This window comes from Hoplias malabaricus, chromosome Y, assembly GCF_029633855.1.
Source record: "Hoplias malabaricus isolate fHopMal1 chromosome Y, fHopMal1.hap1, whole genome shotgun sequence".
In the NCBI taxonomy this organism is placed as follows: Eukaryota; Metazoa; Chordata; class Actinopteri; order Characiformes; family Erythrinidae; genus Hoplias; species Hoplias malabaricus.
Genome location: NC_089820.1, coordinates 1,981,380 through 1,998,067, shown reverse-complemented (window position 1 = coordinate 1,998,067; position 16,688 = coordinate 1,981,380). Strand labels below are relative to the sequence as shown.

Here is a 16,688-nt window from a genome sequence, read left to right as displayed (position 1 = left end):
ACAAGCACATTAAATGAATTAACTGAATATTTTTCATATGAATAATAATTTTAAAGAAATAATTTGGTGAAAAGGGCGGCACGGTGGCGCAGCAGGTAGGTGTCGCAGTCACACAGCTCCAGGGGCCTGGAGGTTGTGGGTTCGATTCCCGCTCCGGGTGACTGTCTGTGAGGAGTGTAGTGTGTTCTCCCTGTGTCTGCGTGGGTTTCCTCCGGGTGCTCCGGTTTCCTCCCACAGTCCAAAAACACACGTTGCAGGTGGATTGGCGACTCGAAAGTGTCCGTAGGTGTGAGTGTGTGAGTGAATGTGTGTGTCTGTGTTGCCCTGTGAAGGACTGGCGCCCCCTCCAGGGTGTGTTCCCGTCTTGCGCCCAATGATTCCAGGTAGGCTCTGGACCCACCGCGACACTGAATTGGATAAGCGGTTACAGATAATGAATGAATGAATGAATTTGGTGAAACTTCAAGTTTTACATGATTTTCCAATTTACCCCAATGAAGTACGTACTAAAACATCTATTTTAGAGCTGTAGCTAGAAGCCTAAGGACGGTAACAAACACTCAATTGTCACTAGTCACCCAAATATTAAATACGTGCCCAGAAACTTCCCTCAACCTGAATCCAAGGCAGAATAGAGTAGTCTGCATGAACTGCAAATTTAAAAAATGAGCAGATTATAAAATGACAGTTATCAGACGGCTATTTTGGATGAGCCACAATCACCTGTTTCCTTACCACAGTTTATTCCAGCCTCCCACAAAAGGTGGAATAGGATTAAAACGTAGTTCCACTTTTGGATAAATGTGTGAATAAGTCAATCTGTGCAATTTTTTTATGTAAATGTGTTTAAAACAATTTCACCTACATTATAGGGGGAAACATTATCGGGACACACCTACTAATCATTGAATTCAGATATTCATTCAGTCTGTTTTACAAATATTTGTGGAAGAATGGAGGGTTCTAAAGAGCTAACTGATTTCAAGCATGGTATTGTAACGGCGCTGTTGTTGCAGCAAGGCAGATTTTGAAATTGATTTCTTCCTAGATATTCTATGATCAGCTGTGTTCAAGTATTAGTGGAAGCATTTAGGACCACAGCAACTCAGCAAAAAAATTGGCAGACCATATAAAGTTATAGAGCAGGAGGTGCTCAGTGTGTAAAAGTCACCAACGCTCTGCTGAGTCAATAACTGTAGAGTTTCAAACCTCCTCTGGCATTGACAGCAGCACTAAAGCTGTGCACTGAGAGCTTCATGGCATGGGGTTCCATGGCTGAGCAGCTGCATTCAAGCCTTACATCATCAAGCACAATGCCAAGCATCGGATGGAGTGATGAATCACACTTCTCCATCTGGAAGTCAGATGGAAGAGTCTGGGTTTGGCGAATGCCAGGAGAACGTTACTTGCCTGACTGCACTGTGTCACCTGTAAAGTTTGGTGGAGGAGGGATAATGCTGTGGAGTTTTTTTTTTTTCAGGGATTTGGCCTAGGCCCTTAGTTACAGCAAAGGGAAATATTGATATTACATTGAACTGATATTGACACAGTTGAATAATGACAAACTTGTATGAACAGATTAAGCAAGACCCTTATCTGTTCCAGAATGACTGTGCTCCAGTGCACAAAGCAAGGTCCATAAAGGCATAGTTGAATGTGTTTTGTCTGGAAGAACTTTAATGGCCCACACAGAGCCCTGACCTCAACATCACTGAACACCTGAGGGATGTTCTGAAATTTTGACCCAGACCCTCTCATCCAACATCAGTGTCTGACCTCACAAATGCTCTTCTGGATGAATGGACGAATAAATCTCACAGACACGCTCTAAAATCTTAAATTTACCCAGATGAAAGTCGTTATAACAGCCAAGGAGAATGCAATGCTATTAATAGCCATATATAGCAAGATATTAATGCATATGGAAGCTGTTGGGGTGATTGTTCAATTCAAGGGTTTATTTGCAATGTTAGCTACAGCTTTAAACTAAAGAAGGACAATCTGGACACATAATAAAAATAATAAGAATATTTCTCCTAAAAGTTACACCTTCTATGTAGGAAACAGTAAAATGCTCTCAGTGCACTAGAAGCAATAACAAGCTAGACATCAGCACACACTTATCATCCATTGCCAGGGACTAGTGCAGTGATGCAGTTCCTCCAATCAAAATCATCCACCATGCATATCACTGTATAAACAGGCAGTGTGGCCACGCCCCCTACACAGCAGAACACTCCAAAACTCGTGTTGGGAGGAAAATGTTAATTGGGTTTAATCAAGCTTAGCTATGTGTTTGTGCGCTGCCAGCAGGATGATACAGTTTCCCTGGCACTAAAATGGACGTGAAATGAATGATAACCCAAACGGCTTACATACCCGCAGAAGAGATCTGAGCAGGAGTAAAAAAATAATAAATAAAAATAAAATATGAGCTGAGAGAAGGAAAAACAACAGTAAGAACTTACTTTGTAATCTCTGCCTCTGTAACTATGTTGAAAATATCCTCATGAAAATTGTCTAATTGAATCCATTTTCTTGGCTCTAAATATTTATATATTTCCAACTGAACAACCCCTCTTCTTTTGCATGTTTTATATTCTTTCCTCTCTCTCTCTCTCTCTCTCTCTCTCTCTCTCTCTCTCTCTCTCTCTCTCTCTCTCTCCTCCCTCTCTCCCTCCCTCTCTCTCTCCCTCTCTCTCTCTTTCTCTCTCTCTCTCTCTCTCTCTCTCTCTCTCTCTCTCTCTCTCTCTCTCTCTCTCTCACTGAGCTTTAACTACTCAATTAAACTGCTGACATTTTCAACATCCCAGATCTAAAATGAAAAATCAATGGGTTGCCCGCAGGATGTTTTTACAGCTTTGATTCTTCATATTAAATGGACTCCAAACCAGCAGCCAGAGCCAATCAGATCTCTGCTGTAATTTCAAACCTCTGCTCCAAATCTATCTGAAGGAATACTTTTTGCAAATTCACCCCCAACCCCAACCACCTCCACATCCCCAAAACTTTTGAGTCTTTATGCAATACATTCTTTATATAACAAACTTGAAAGAGCTCAGAGTCTCATAAAATTAAAGCTAAACTTAAGAATACACACGCACACACCATCCAATCTTTATTCTAGTAGTTTTTCATAACTGATATGTTCAGATTGACTTTTTTTACCCCCCCCATGGCGAGTTCGCAAGGTCCTTGCATAGAAAAACATTAGCGCAGAGCATTATCATTTCAAAGCTGTTTTATCTGAACTACACTGGGGCCTAATGGCTCTCCCTCAGAGTGGCTTGACAGTACATGGCCTCACCTTCACCACTGTCATTTTAGTGGACGGAGGGAGGAAAGACAGAGCCAGAAAGCTAAATGAAGGACAGATAGATTAGAGAAGAGTGCCCAATGTAATCCTTAAAGGCAGTAATGTTGCCAGAAGGGCATCAGACACTCCAGGACCTTCACACAAGCCCAGAGTTCATCAGCACGGATGCCCTAGTATTTGATAAGTTCTCATTAGTGTGTCGGCTGTGATAAGTTTATGACATGATGATGTTAGAAGTTTATGAGTGGAGACATGCACATGAAGTTTGCCGTCGTGGGCGTCTTGCTCGCGCAGATAGAGAAGACAGTGGTGATAATTAAGGGAGATAATTACGCTTTATCCGTCTGAGCAATTGCTTGTTTTAGTTACAGATTGCCACGATGCCTCACAGTTATTACAGCACACAAAACGGGTCTTAATTAGCCCTAGCTTGATTAGCAAGTTTTGGCTCCACCCTCCGCTACCATGCCATGTCACCACGACAGCTACTCAACTCGCACAACCCTCTTTTGTTGCCATAGCAATGGAGACCTTGGACTTTTATGTGTGTGTGTCTGTTTTCCCTTTCATTTCTCTTCAAAAATGTCACTCCTGCACTCAGACACATTGCCAATATCTCCAGGTCTATCTATGTATCTATTTATTTATTTTCCCATTTCCATTTGCAGATCCACAGCGGGATAAAGCTTTCTCGGGTTTGGCGGATTTGAACTAATTCATAGGCAATGAGAGAATTCCTCTACGCTCTGCACTTTTTTTCTTCGTTTTAATACAACGCCTTTGTGGAGGATATTGTTATGCCTGTTCACGGCCAAACGAAAGCGTACGTGTCCCTTGATTGTCCAGGTCACTCTCGTTCACGTATACCCCCTGATTGAGAATGAGGATCCTGTTTCTGATTCCCTCATTGCATAAAGACGTGGTCTCGTAACAGAATGGTGAGTGTTTGCGCAAAGTGCACTTGACCCTGAGGCCTCCCAGCACTACGCTCTCTGAGTGTGTCCTTTTGAAAGCTCCCTTCTATAATTAAACCCAGGGAAAAAATGAAGGAAAAAAAATAAGGAAAAAAGAAAAGTACCAATATAAATAAATAAAATTGGTGTGATTGACTGTACCGAAAGTAGCAGAGATGAATAATGGGACATGCTTTCCCTTCTGTTAATTAGCTGCCGAGATGTTTCTTTTGTAAATAAAACATTCACGGAGACACAATTAGCCGAGCCTGTTGAGCTCTCGGCAGCTGGCCTCACCAGCTGTTCCAGCGGGGAGCGGAGCGAGGAATGGGATGGGAGGGGAGGGGAAGAAGGAGAACGAGAGATAATGGAAGAGGCAGAGCAGAGGGTTGGACCGAAAAGGGACACGAGATGACCCGAGCACAAGGAGCTGAAAGGGTGCGATTATGATCATCACCGTCATTAGCCAGTGCAGCTGTTGGTGAGCAACGGCACTGACCAGCAGGGCGCACAGGAGCAAATCAATGGGCATTTGCTTATGGTTTTCAGCGCAGATTGACACTGAGCATGAAATGTGACAGGCTTCACCCCTCTCCGTTCTTTGAGAGATGCCATAGAAGAACCACTTTTGGGTCCCTGAAGCACCGAGATAAAGAAATAAACTTCGATAAGGTCGAGTGACGTGTTTTAAACTTTAAAATGTTCTTCATACTCTCACATCTCTGAAACGTTTTGGTTCTTTATGGAACAGTGGTTCATCTATGGCATCGTTCAAGGAACCCTTTGTAGCACCTAATATTAAATTAGGCACCGACTACGTAGGCAGCTGTTTAAGTTGGTAGCGCTCTAACTGACGTCTGTCCTCATGAGGCCGATATTTCAGATGCTCTACTTACAGAGTGATTGTGTCATGACTTCCCATTTCTATTGCAGTTTTAATCATTTCTTTGCTCTGAAGGGAGAGCGAAATACGCGGGAGATGTGCTTGCGTTGCGTCATGGGATTGCCTTAGCAGCTGAAGAGCGGTTCGATGCTGCCTTAAAATTCGGCCAGATTAAATTATCTCTGCAGGCAACATATTTAAGGTTTCGAAAATTTGGGACAGCCTACATGTTGGGAGCCTGCACACTATATTGTAAAACACTCTCTATGTAGAGAACTCTCTAGGTTTTTGGATAGACTCGCAGTTCTTGAAATGGCAACGAAATGTAACTGTGTAACACAGGAGAGGTTACTTAAACATTTGAATTCATAGAAAACTTGGAACACATCTGTGTGTGCTTTTAGAACAATCATTTCTGTGTTCTCTGTGTACTCATCAAGCACACCGTCATTCTGTAAATGAGGTCACACATACATAGTCACATTCACAAACTGTCATCTGACTGCTTCCAGGATGTTCAGTAAATGTCATTTAGAGACACCATCATTTAAAGGGAAGGGCAGAGCTGTGTAGGGAACCTTCCAGACCTTATAAGTGTTTGTGACACACGTCACACTGGGTTCTTAGGGGCTACTGCTGGTAGTTAGCTCACTGCAATGGTCTGCACGATATCTACTTCTGAGGCATTTCCTGTGTGCTGTGGCCTGTATGTAGCAGACTAGTAGAAATGTGTGAAATACACAATTGCCTGGTAATGCCATTGCTAGTTGACATTTGTACCACAGGTCTAGGATGATGTCTGATTAGGCGTTTAATGTGGTAATGGACAATGAGCATACTTGCCCAGGAACTGGGGACCTTTGGTCTTTTCCATCTTTAGAGCTCGTGGTTGTTAGTGAAATACTGAGGCAAGAACATGATGGTTCTTTCTAAGTCTGATATCCAAAGATATAAAAAAATATATATGAATTGACAGATAATAACTGTACTGATATTATAGAAAACATATGGTTCTGGAGAACTGCCAAACAAACTCCCACTGTGGTTTGCATTCATTAAGAAGCTGAGCAGCTTTTAAGGTGGAATGGTATGTTTGAGTAAGAAGTCGACTCTACCTTGTGCAAGTTTAACTTCTCTAAGAATTTATTCACGGTTTGAATTATCAGGGAAACTCATTCGTAACTCCAGCTGTTTAGATTTTAGCACTTTCCACTTTAAGTTAAAAAATATGTCTGAAGCAGAAATAGAGCAACATCCTCAACACATTTCATGCTTTTTTTAACGTTTGGTTTCTCCACAGTCCAAGCGCACCCTGATGCCTGAGCCAGTTTGGAGCGAGCCATTTAGATTGTTTACCATTTACAAACACTGGAGCTTTTTCCAACATACTTATAGACCATAGAGCTAGCAAGTGACAAAGAAACATATTCTGAATTTTATTTTAAAAATGACAATATATAATAATAATAATAATAATAATAATAATAATAATAATAATAATTAATTAATTAATTCATCCATTCATTATCTGTAACCGCTTATCCAATTCAGGGTCGTGGTGGGTCCAGAGCCTACCCGGGAATACACCCTGGATGGCGCCAGTCCTTCATAGGGCAACACAGACACACACATTCACTCACACCTACGGACACTTTTGAGTCTTAAATCCACCTACCAACGTGTGTTTTTGGACTGTGGGAGGAAACCAGAGCACACAGACACAGGGAGAACACACCACACTCCTCACAGACAGTCACCCGGAGCGGGAATCGAGCTTCCAGGTCCCTGGAGCTGTGTGACTGCGACACTACCTGCTGCGCCACCGTGCTGCCAATAATAATAATAATAACAATAATAATAATAATTATTATTATTGTTGTTGTTGTTGTTGTTGTTATTATTATTGTTATTATTATTATTGTTTAATAATAATAATAATAATAACTTCAGCAGCCTAACATTCACGTTCTCCAGCAGCTAATAAATACCTCAGTGGATACTGGTTAATTCTCAATCCTATGCAGATGTGAAGCAAATACACACCAGTACTAGTACCAATGTTTATGATATTTGGTAAAGTGCAAGGAAGTTATATCTGAGATACACGCATTTCACTGTTGCTAGAAGTAGTACGAAAGGCAATTTTACAATTTACATTTACATTTATGCATTTGGCAGACGCTTTTATCCAATTTACAACAATCTAAATGTCAAAATTAGCCAAAGGAAATGGTTTGCTCACTTTGCTTAAGGAAAGAGGCTGCCTTGAATGTTGTAATGATCTAAAAGTACAGCTACTTAAAGTGCATCAGTAGACCTGGTTATCTACTCCACAAATGTAGTTCTCCATAGGGTTTTGCTCACATTAGCTTCTTTTGTTATCGCTGTGAACAGAGATATTTTTGTAGTTTAGGATCTATCTTTTGCCAGCTCATGGAATTAGGCTTGTTATCACTACACTACTCCTGCCTCTGTCTCAGACACTCTATTAGCAAGTCACTGGCAATGTAGAAGAGTATATCACACTCAGTTCATCTTAAATATGACTTAAACTGTCAAAATTTTCCTGAATTGTTAGTCTATATACTTTTTCATTTCTGTTCTTAATTACACGGTAATACACGAGAGGGAGTGCTGTAACAGGATATATTGGCACTGGTGTACTGCAGTCATAGCATCCAAGTGCCAAATACTAGAACATCAGTGCCAATATCTCACACTATAGCACAAACCTGGAGTTTATTATAGCGATTATACCACAGTTCTGTTGTTGCTGTTTATTATTACATTTGAAGATGAACAGAAAAGAAAAATAAATGTAAAAATTTACTCCCAATCTTTGTTTTTTGAACGGACCACAAACACAAATATATCAACTGATATCAACTGATAATTTACTAAAAAGAAAATGTATTTACATTCAGCAAGTAAAATGGGTCTGATCCATAAGGAAGGCTTGTACTAAGACACATTATTCTACCAACAAAATAAAATTAGAGTGTTCCCATTGTGCAATTTCTAAGATATGAATAGAGGTTGTTTGGATCTCTATGATTTATTAACATCACATTTTTGAGTTTTGAATATTTACAGGGGGTTCCTCCACGTCATTCATAGGGAACATTCATATAACGTTGCTCCATCTTTCCTGCTTGACAGAGAAGGTCATCGGTAACCCTTAAGAGATGTTTGTTTCCACTAACATTCCAACATCAGATGGGCTCTGAATAGTTGTTGCTCACAAGTTGTGCTTACTTCTTTGCATATATGGAGCAACATGTGAGAGTGTTGGCTTACACCCAGCGGCACAGTACTATAGCACACAGCACCTGACTAATTTGGCTGCAGGTAACAAGCCGGGCATTAACCGGCAGCCTGTTCACATAGAGCTCAAAACGTGACAGAGAGCATTTTTGTCATATGTTAAAAGATAAAGTAACATATATTTCTCCATATGTTCATCCCTCTGTATGAAGAACGATTCTCAGTGAAGTTGCTTTTCTTCCTTCCCTCGTCTACCACTGGGGGGCAGCCGTGGCCTGGTGGTTAAGGAATTGGGCTTGTAACCGGAAGTTTGCTGGTTTGATCCCCAGAGCCGGCAGGTCGTGACTGAAGTACCCTTGAGCAAAGCACAGAACCCCCAACTGCTCTCCAGGTGCCATGGCTAGGGCTGCCCACTGCTCCAGACATGTGTGCTCACTGCCCCCTAGTGTTCAGTAGTGTGTGTGTGTGTAAATGTGTGTTTCACTGCACGGATTGGGTTAAATGCAGAGGAACAAATTCCTCTCTGTGCAAGCACAGTGGCCAAGCAAGTGATTCTAATTCCAATGTCAAACCACACGTGTGGTGATGATTGATCCCATTACAGCAGTATATATATATATATATATATATAAAACGTAAATTATACAGATATGTGATGGGTGTATTCTACATTAATTATATATAAATAACACATCCTAGATCTCACTGAATGAAATATTTCAGCTGAAAATATTTATTCATTACATAGTGGAATGCATTGATAACAAAAAAGACATACAAATTTAAATTATTATCCCATGGTGGTCTGGATTTGGAATCATACTCAAAATAAAAGTGGAAAATCAATTACAGGCTCATCCAACTTCTGTGGAAATTCCTTAATACAAGTTAAAATGAGGCTCAGTAGTGTGTGTGGCCTCCATGTGCCATATGACCTCCCTACAAAGCCTGGGCATGTCCTGATGAGGCGATGGATGTCCTCCTGAGGGATCCTTAGGAATGTCCTGGCGTTGGGGGATGAAACAGGACACGATGTCCCAGATGTGCTCGATTGGATTCAGGTCTGGGGAAAGGGCAGGTCAGTCCATAGCATCAGTGCCTTCATCATGCAGGAACTGCTGACACACTTCAGCCACATGAGGCCTAGCATTGTCTTGCAGGGCCCAGGGCCCACTGCACCAGCATATGGTCTCACAATGGGATCTCATCCCGGTACCTAATAGCAGTCAGGGTACCTCTGGCTAGAACATGGAGGGCTGTGCAGCCCTCCAAAGAAGTGCCTCCCCACACCATTACTGACCCACTGCCAAACCGGTCATGCTGGAGGATGTTGCAGGCAGCAGAACGTTCTCCACGGTGTCTCCAGACAGTCACGTCTGTCACATGTGCTGAGTGTTGAACCTGCTCTCATCCGTGAAGAGCACAGGGCGCCAATGATGAATCTGCCAATCTTGCTGTTCTCTGGCAAATGCCAATCACCCTGCACTGTGTTGAGCTGTAAGCACAAGCCCCAATTATGGACGTCGGGCCCTCATACCACCCTCATGGAGTCTGTTTCTGCAGTTTACGCAGAAACATGGCTATTAGTTTCCTGCTGGAAGTCATTTTGCATGGCTCTGGCACTATTCCTCCTCTTCCTCCTTGCACAAAGGAGGAGGTAACGGTCCTGCTGCTGAGTTGTTTCCCTCCTCTGGCCCCCTCCACGTCTCCTGGTGTACTGGCCTGTCTCCTGGTATCTCCACCATGCTCTGGACACATTGCTGACAGACACAGCAAACCTTCTTTCCACAGCTCGCATTGATGTGCCGTCCTGGATGAGCTGCACTACCTGAGCAACATCTGTGGGTTGTAGACGCCGCTTATGTGACCTCTAGGGGTGAGAGTGCTGACAAAATGCAAAAGTGACTAAAACATCAGCTAGAAACGGTCTGTGGTCACCACCTGCAGAACCACTCCTTTATATGAAACTTTGCATTTAAAACACACACACACACACACACACACACAATCCCAAAAAGTCATGGGCAATGAGCCAATCAGTGACCAGGGAGAGCAGAACACAGCAATGATCAGGAGCCACGTGAGTGTATAATTTAGTTTTTTTTTTTTTTTTTTTACTTTTCCCAAAGACATTCCTAGGCATTGTTGTTGGATGAGTTTTACATTGCAGTGACTAGTGGAAGGTTATTATTTTAAATGAGCCCCGGGTGGTGATGAGGCTGGACTAAATGGGCACTGCCGCTGCACTTAAAGAATCTTATATTAAATTCTGACATGTAGTTACAGCTGTATGTCACTAACCAAGTATTATTATTATTATTATTATTATTAACTTGTTATATAATATAATATTTGTTTTATAATATAGCACTAATGCAATAGAGTACATATTTCATTAAGACTACTAAAGGAAAATTGTTCATTCATTCATTCATTCATTGTCTGTAACCCTTATCCAGTTCAGTGTCGCGGTGGGTCCAGAGCCTACCTGGAATCATTGGGCACAAGGCGGGAATACACCCTGGAGGGGGCGCCAGTCCTTCACAGGGCAACACACACACATTCACTCACATTCACTCACACCTACACACTCACACCTCACACACACACTCACACTTTCCTCCGAGTGCTCCGGTTTCCTCCGACAGTCCAAAAACACACGTTGGTAGGTGGATTGGAGACTCAAAAGTGTCTGTAGGTGTGAGTGTTTGAGTGACTGTGTGTGTGTTTGTTGCCCTGTGAAGGACTGGCGCTCCCTCCAGGGTGTATTCCCACCTTGTGCCCAATGATTCCAGGTAGGCTCTGGACCCACCGCGACCCTGAACTGGATAAGCGGTTACAGATAATGAATGAATGAGTATTCTCAAACACCACAGAAGTACATTTTTTATAGGTTTTTTATAAGGCCCTCTTACAGGAACAATGAACCTTTTTTGGCTCTTAAAAGATAGAGCATAAAATTACACAATTACACAATGGAGAGTGATATTGAAATATTATTATAGAGCAATGCATTATTGATCTGTCCATAGAATGATATACCAATAAGGTCTTAATGCAGAACCGGGGCTTCTGCATACACTGGAGTCAAGAGGGGCACGACCGGTGACCCATTGTCTGTCCACTGTGATTGGTGCTGGACTATACACTGTCCATTTACTGCTGTGCCACTTTCACTGTCTGTTTGACATCCTTCCCACTCAGTCACTTCCAGGGTCTTTCCCTCTGTCGGGCTGTATGTCTGTCTTTTTCTTTTATTCTCCCATGCTCCCTGACTCTCACTCACTCTCTCTGTCTCCTTTCTGTTAAGCCTTTTATCTCTCTCTCTCTCTCTCTCTCTCTCTCTCTCTCTCTCTCTCTCTCTCTCTCTCTCTCTCTCTCTTTCTGTTTCTGTTTCTGTATCTGTCAGTATCTCTCTCTCTGGCTCGTATTGGGTCACAGCTGGTACCGTTGCTCAGCCTCTGCTGGATGCTCAGTCAACTGCTATCCATCTACACACAGCTGCAGGCAGCATACACACACACGCACCAACACACACACAATATAATGAGCCGGTTAGTCTCTGCTGCCTGCATTTCTATCTTGCTGATCTGCTGTTGTACCCCAAACGTTAACACTGAATGAGTGAATCCGCCCCAGACAGTATTTGCAATGCTTTTTGTATTCCATTAAAATCTACCCTGTCAAAAAAAATGTCACTGTGGGGGTACCTTTTGCTGTCACTGTGGTGGTATGGTCAAGGGTACATATCCATTACTTTAAGTTAGGGAACATAATTGTACCTTACTCTAACTGTAGGTTTTAAATTGCCGTTGATTTCATACTCCCCATGTTATCTCCAGGACTCCAGGATTTTATTTTTACACAGGTCTATAATGATAAAGTACAAATATTCAGCTCTCCTTCTGGAGAAGAGAATGTAATGTACCTTTATGGAACACAACTGGACTTTTAAACCAAAAACTGTTTCTACTTTAGTGACCAATGGTGTACCTCTACCATACATTTTTTCTGAGAGTGTAAGGTCGAAATATTTTAGCATTTATTCTGTAAGATCTCACCCAATAAAATATTTAAACCATTATTTTGTTCCTTATAACAGCGAATGCCCTCATGGTCTTTGCATGTTTTAACGAATCATTTAAAACAAAATTTATTGTGGGAAATGTAATTAAATGCTATTTAAGTGTTAGAACTTATCATCACTGACACTCTTCCATCTCTTTTGTTAACAGTGGATGGCTGCACGGACTGGTCGGTGGACTACCTGAAATACAAAGTGCTTCTCGGGGAGCCGGTGAGGATTAAGTGTGCGTTGTTTTATGGTTATATCCGTGCCAACTATACCCATGCCCAGAGTGCAGGCCTCAGCCTCATGTGGTATAAGAGCGCTGGGCATGGGGACTTTGAAGAGCCCATCTCCTTCGATGGAATCAGGATGAGCAAGGAGGAGGACTCCATCTGGTTTCGACCAGCTGAGTTACAGGATGTTGGCCACTACTCCTGTGTGTTGCGGTAAGAATACAGGAACATATGTCTTTATTGAATACATCACAACCTACTATAGAGTTGTTTAGTGCTAATGTTTTGTATTCAGGCAGCATTTGTTTTGTTTATGTTGTCACAATCCTGAAAAATATATGTATATATTTATTCATTTATTTTGTTTGTTACATACACCTCCTGTCCAATATTTGTAACACTCAGGAGAAGCTGCAAAAGACTAAAGTGGAATGTGTGTTGGAATGTGTTGGAAGCAGGAAAAAAGGGAAAAAAACATAAGGATTTATATCTACAGGGGTTGGACAATGAAAGTGAAACACCTGGTTTTAAACCACAGTAATGTATTAGTGTGGTGTAGGGCCTCCTTTTGCGGCCGATACATCGTCAGTTCGTCTTGTGAATGACATACACAAGTCCTGCACAGTGGTCAGAGGGATTTGAAGCCATTCTTCTTGCAGGATAGTGGCCAGGTCTCTACGTGATGCTGGTGGAGGAAAACGTTTCCTGACTCGCTTCTCCAAAACACCCCAAAGTGTCTCAATAATATTTAGATCTGGTGACTGTGCAGGCCATGGGAGATGTTCAACTTCACTTTCATGTTCATCAAACCAATCTTTCACCAGTCTTGCTGTGTGTATTGGTGCATTGTCGTCCTGATACACGGCACCGCCTTCAGGACACAGTGTTTGAACCATTGGATGCACATGGTCCTCCAGAATGGTTCGGTAGTCCTTGGCAGTGACGCACCCATCTAGCACAAGTATTGGACCAAGGGAATGCCATGATACGGCAGCCCAAACCATCACGGGTCCATCCCCATGCTTCACTCTGGGCATGCAGCAGTCTGGTGGTACGCTTCTTTGGGGTTTCTCCATGCCGTAACTCTCCCGGATGTGGGGAAAACAGTAAAGGTGGACTCATCAGAGAAAAATACATGTTTCACATTGTCCCACAGCCCAAGATTTGCGCTCCTTGCACCATTGAAACTGACGTTTGGCATCGGCGTGAGTGACCAAAGGTTTGGCTACAGCTGCCCAGCCGTGTGTATTGACCCTGTGGAGCTCCCGACGGACAGTTCTGGTGGAAACAGGAGAGTTGAGGTGCTGTGATTTGGGCAGCCGTGGTTTTATGTTTTTTGGATACAATCCGGGTCAGCACCCGAACATCCCTTTCAGACAGCGTCCTCCTGCGTCCACAGTGAATCCTGTTGGATGTGTTTGGTTCTTCTTGGTGGTATGCTGACATTACCCTGGATACCGTGGCTCTTGATACATCACAAAGACTTGCTGTCTTGGTCACAGATGCGCCAGCAAGACGTGCACCAACAATTTGTCCTCTTTTGAACTCTGGTATGTCACCCATAATGTTGTGTGCATTGCAATATTTTGAGCAAAACTCTGCTCTTACCCTCTGCTAATTAACCCTTCACACCCTGCTCTTACTGGTGCAATGTGCAATTAATGAAGATTGTCCACCAGGCTGCTCTAATTTAGCCATGAAACCTCCCACACTAAATTGACAGGTGTTTCAGTTCCATTGACCAACCCCTGTATATATATATATATATCAGTGGCGGATGCTGGTCTTTCAAGGAGGGGATTTATATGTGTCAGTTTATTTATACGTAAATTCTACCCTCCGTTCCTTTTTAAGAAAATGATCTGTGACCCTGTCGTACCAACAAGGCGTCTTTTCCAGGGACTTGACTAGTGTCCTCTCAATGGCCAGCAGAGCTAGGCTGCTTAAACGGCCTTGGCTCATGTGAAGTGTGTCCGCCTGTGAGTGCTTTGTGACGGTGGAGGGGCTCAGCAGCACCCGCTGGACAGAAACTGCGATAGAAGTCAGAGTGATAGAAGTCAGTCTCCAAACACAAGCAGCTACAAAAAAACCCACCTGTAATAGAAGCTCGATTTGTCACTAGTCGTTTTTAACAAAGAAAATGCCGCTAAGAGGATTAAGAACGTCTCCGGTTCAACTCAGAACAGAATGAAAATGTAATGCTCCCATCTTTATACCAAAGGATCGATGATTTGCTCATTTAGCTGTCAATCAAAAAGGGATTCAGCCTCAGACAGATCATCCAATCATCATGCAGAAGCTGAGCATCCGGGCCAGCCGAGGCCAGCCCACTGCCCCATAGACCCCCAGAGACGCTGAGCGTCCAATGGGTGGGACAAAGCCCAGCATTTATCCAATGACTCGTCTCGTTTCGCTGCACTTTGCTGCTTCGCTACTGAACTCTGTGGACGCTCAGCGTCCTCACTGTTTAAAGCACTGTGAAGCTGCGGGAATGACTGAGAGGAAAGCCGCATCTTTACCAGTGATAAGAAGCTGATTCTGAACAATAGTTGAGCGCGTTGTAGTGTATATTTATTCAATTACATGTACACACAACAGTATATATTTGATCACTTATTTTTTGACATTTTAGGGGAAGCTGAGCTTCCCTTGCAGTCTTAGAGCAATCGCCTCTGATATATATATATATATATATATATATATATATATATATATATATATAATGCATTGTTAAGTGCACTACATAGGGAGTATGGACTGATTTGGGATTGAACAGCTTTGATTCTCTCACGCTTTGAAAAAAACAAAACACACCCTGGACTGGCAACAATTTCTTTATTCGAGATGGGGTAAAAAACGGAGTGAGGACAATTTTGTTACTCACTTTAAACTTATACTATGTTTTCAAAAGTATTTTATCTGGATACATGCGGACAGTGCTTTAGTTGTGACACATTTTACATGACTCTGTACCCAGGAACACTTCTTGTCCTTCTATGGAACAACTTTGGTAGGGGCTAATCATGTTCTTACAAAGCATTGTGACCGTCAGAAATTGGCCTTGTCCAATTCGTTAAGATACTTATGCTTGACTTTTTTTTTTGCTTCCAACACATCAACTTCAAAATCTGACTGTTCACTTGCTGTTTAATACATCCCACCCCTTCACAGGTGCCACTGTAATGAGATTAGAAATTGTATTCACTTCACATGTGGCTGATTGCTGTATATTTGGATGCATTTACCCTGTGAGAATAACAATCTAATAATTAATTGTTTTGTAATGTTTTTATGTAAATGAAGTCATTATACTGGGTGCAGATTAAGGCTTGTTATATTCATTTTTAATAGCCCAAATTTACGCTGGGACCAAAGCAGAATAAGAAGCAGGAGTAACTACTGTCTGAACTTTAAAGGGTCAAAAGATTTAAATTGTTTGTACAAATGTCATGCATTACATGGCTTTACATTTCATAGCTTTACTTGTTTTATTGTTAGATTGGTTGGTGGATATTCTCCTGTTGGAGTGTAAGGAGACAATTGGTGTTGAGAGCATTCCAGAATGAGGAAAGGTCAGCAGACTGAGAGTTAGTTGCTAATGGGAGCTTTATAAGTGCCAAGTGCCAAGGCTTTATTTTAAAGATTGCAGTGCTCTTGTATCTGCTTGTTTTGTTGTGCATTTACTATGTAATCCATTGGCTGTGGGGAGTTGTATCTCTGGGCCTCTCTCTCTCTCTCTCTCTCTCTCTCTCTGTAGCTCTCACTCTCTGAGTGCTGTGCTAAGGAGGAAGGGTTACTGGAACTCCCTCATAAATCACAGTCCTTTAAAGTCCTCCCATGCCCATTCCTAATGAGTTCTTCCATTCTATAGCCAGAGGAGCCGTGGGCAGAGGAGCCGCTACAGACGTTCTCTGCCCCATCACAGCCACTGCCTCACTTAACATGCTAAATTAATTCTTCATTCATCTCT

General features: G+C 42.3%; 1 protein-coding gene across 1 annotated transcript in view; it reads left to right on the top strand.

Annotated features, from left to right (window-relative positions):
- Positions 1 to 16,688, top strand: part of LOC136678359 (interleukin-1 receptor accessory protein-like 1-B) — a 479,144-nt gene that overhangs the window by 185,847 nt on the left and 276,609 nt on the right. The window contains exon 3 of the mRNA XM_066656394.1: positions 12,652 to 12,931. Coding sequence (XP_066512491.1) covers positions 12,652 to 12,931 — 280 coding nt within the window. The remainder of the gene's footprint in view (positions 1 to 12,651; positions 12,932 to 16,688) is intronic.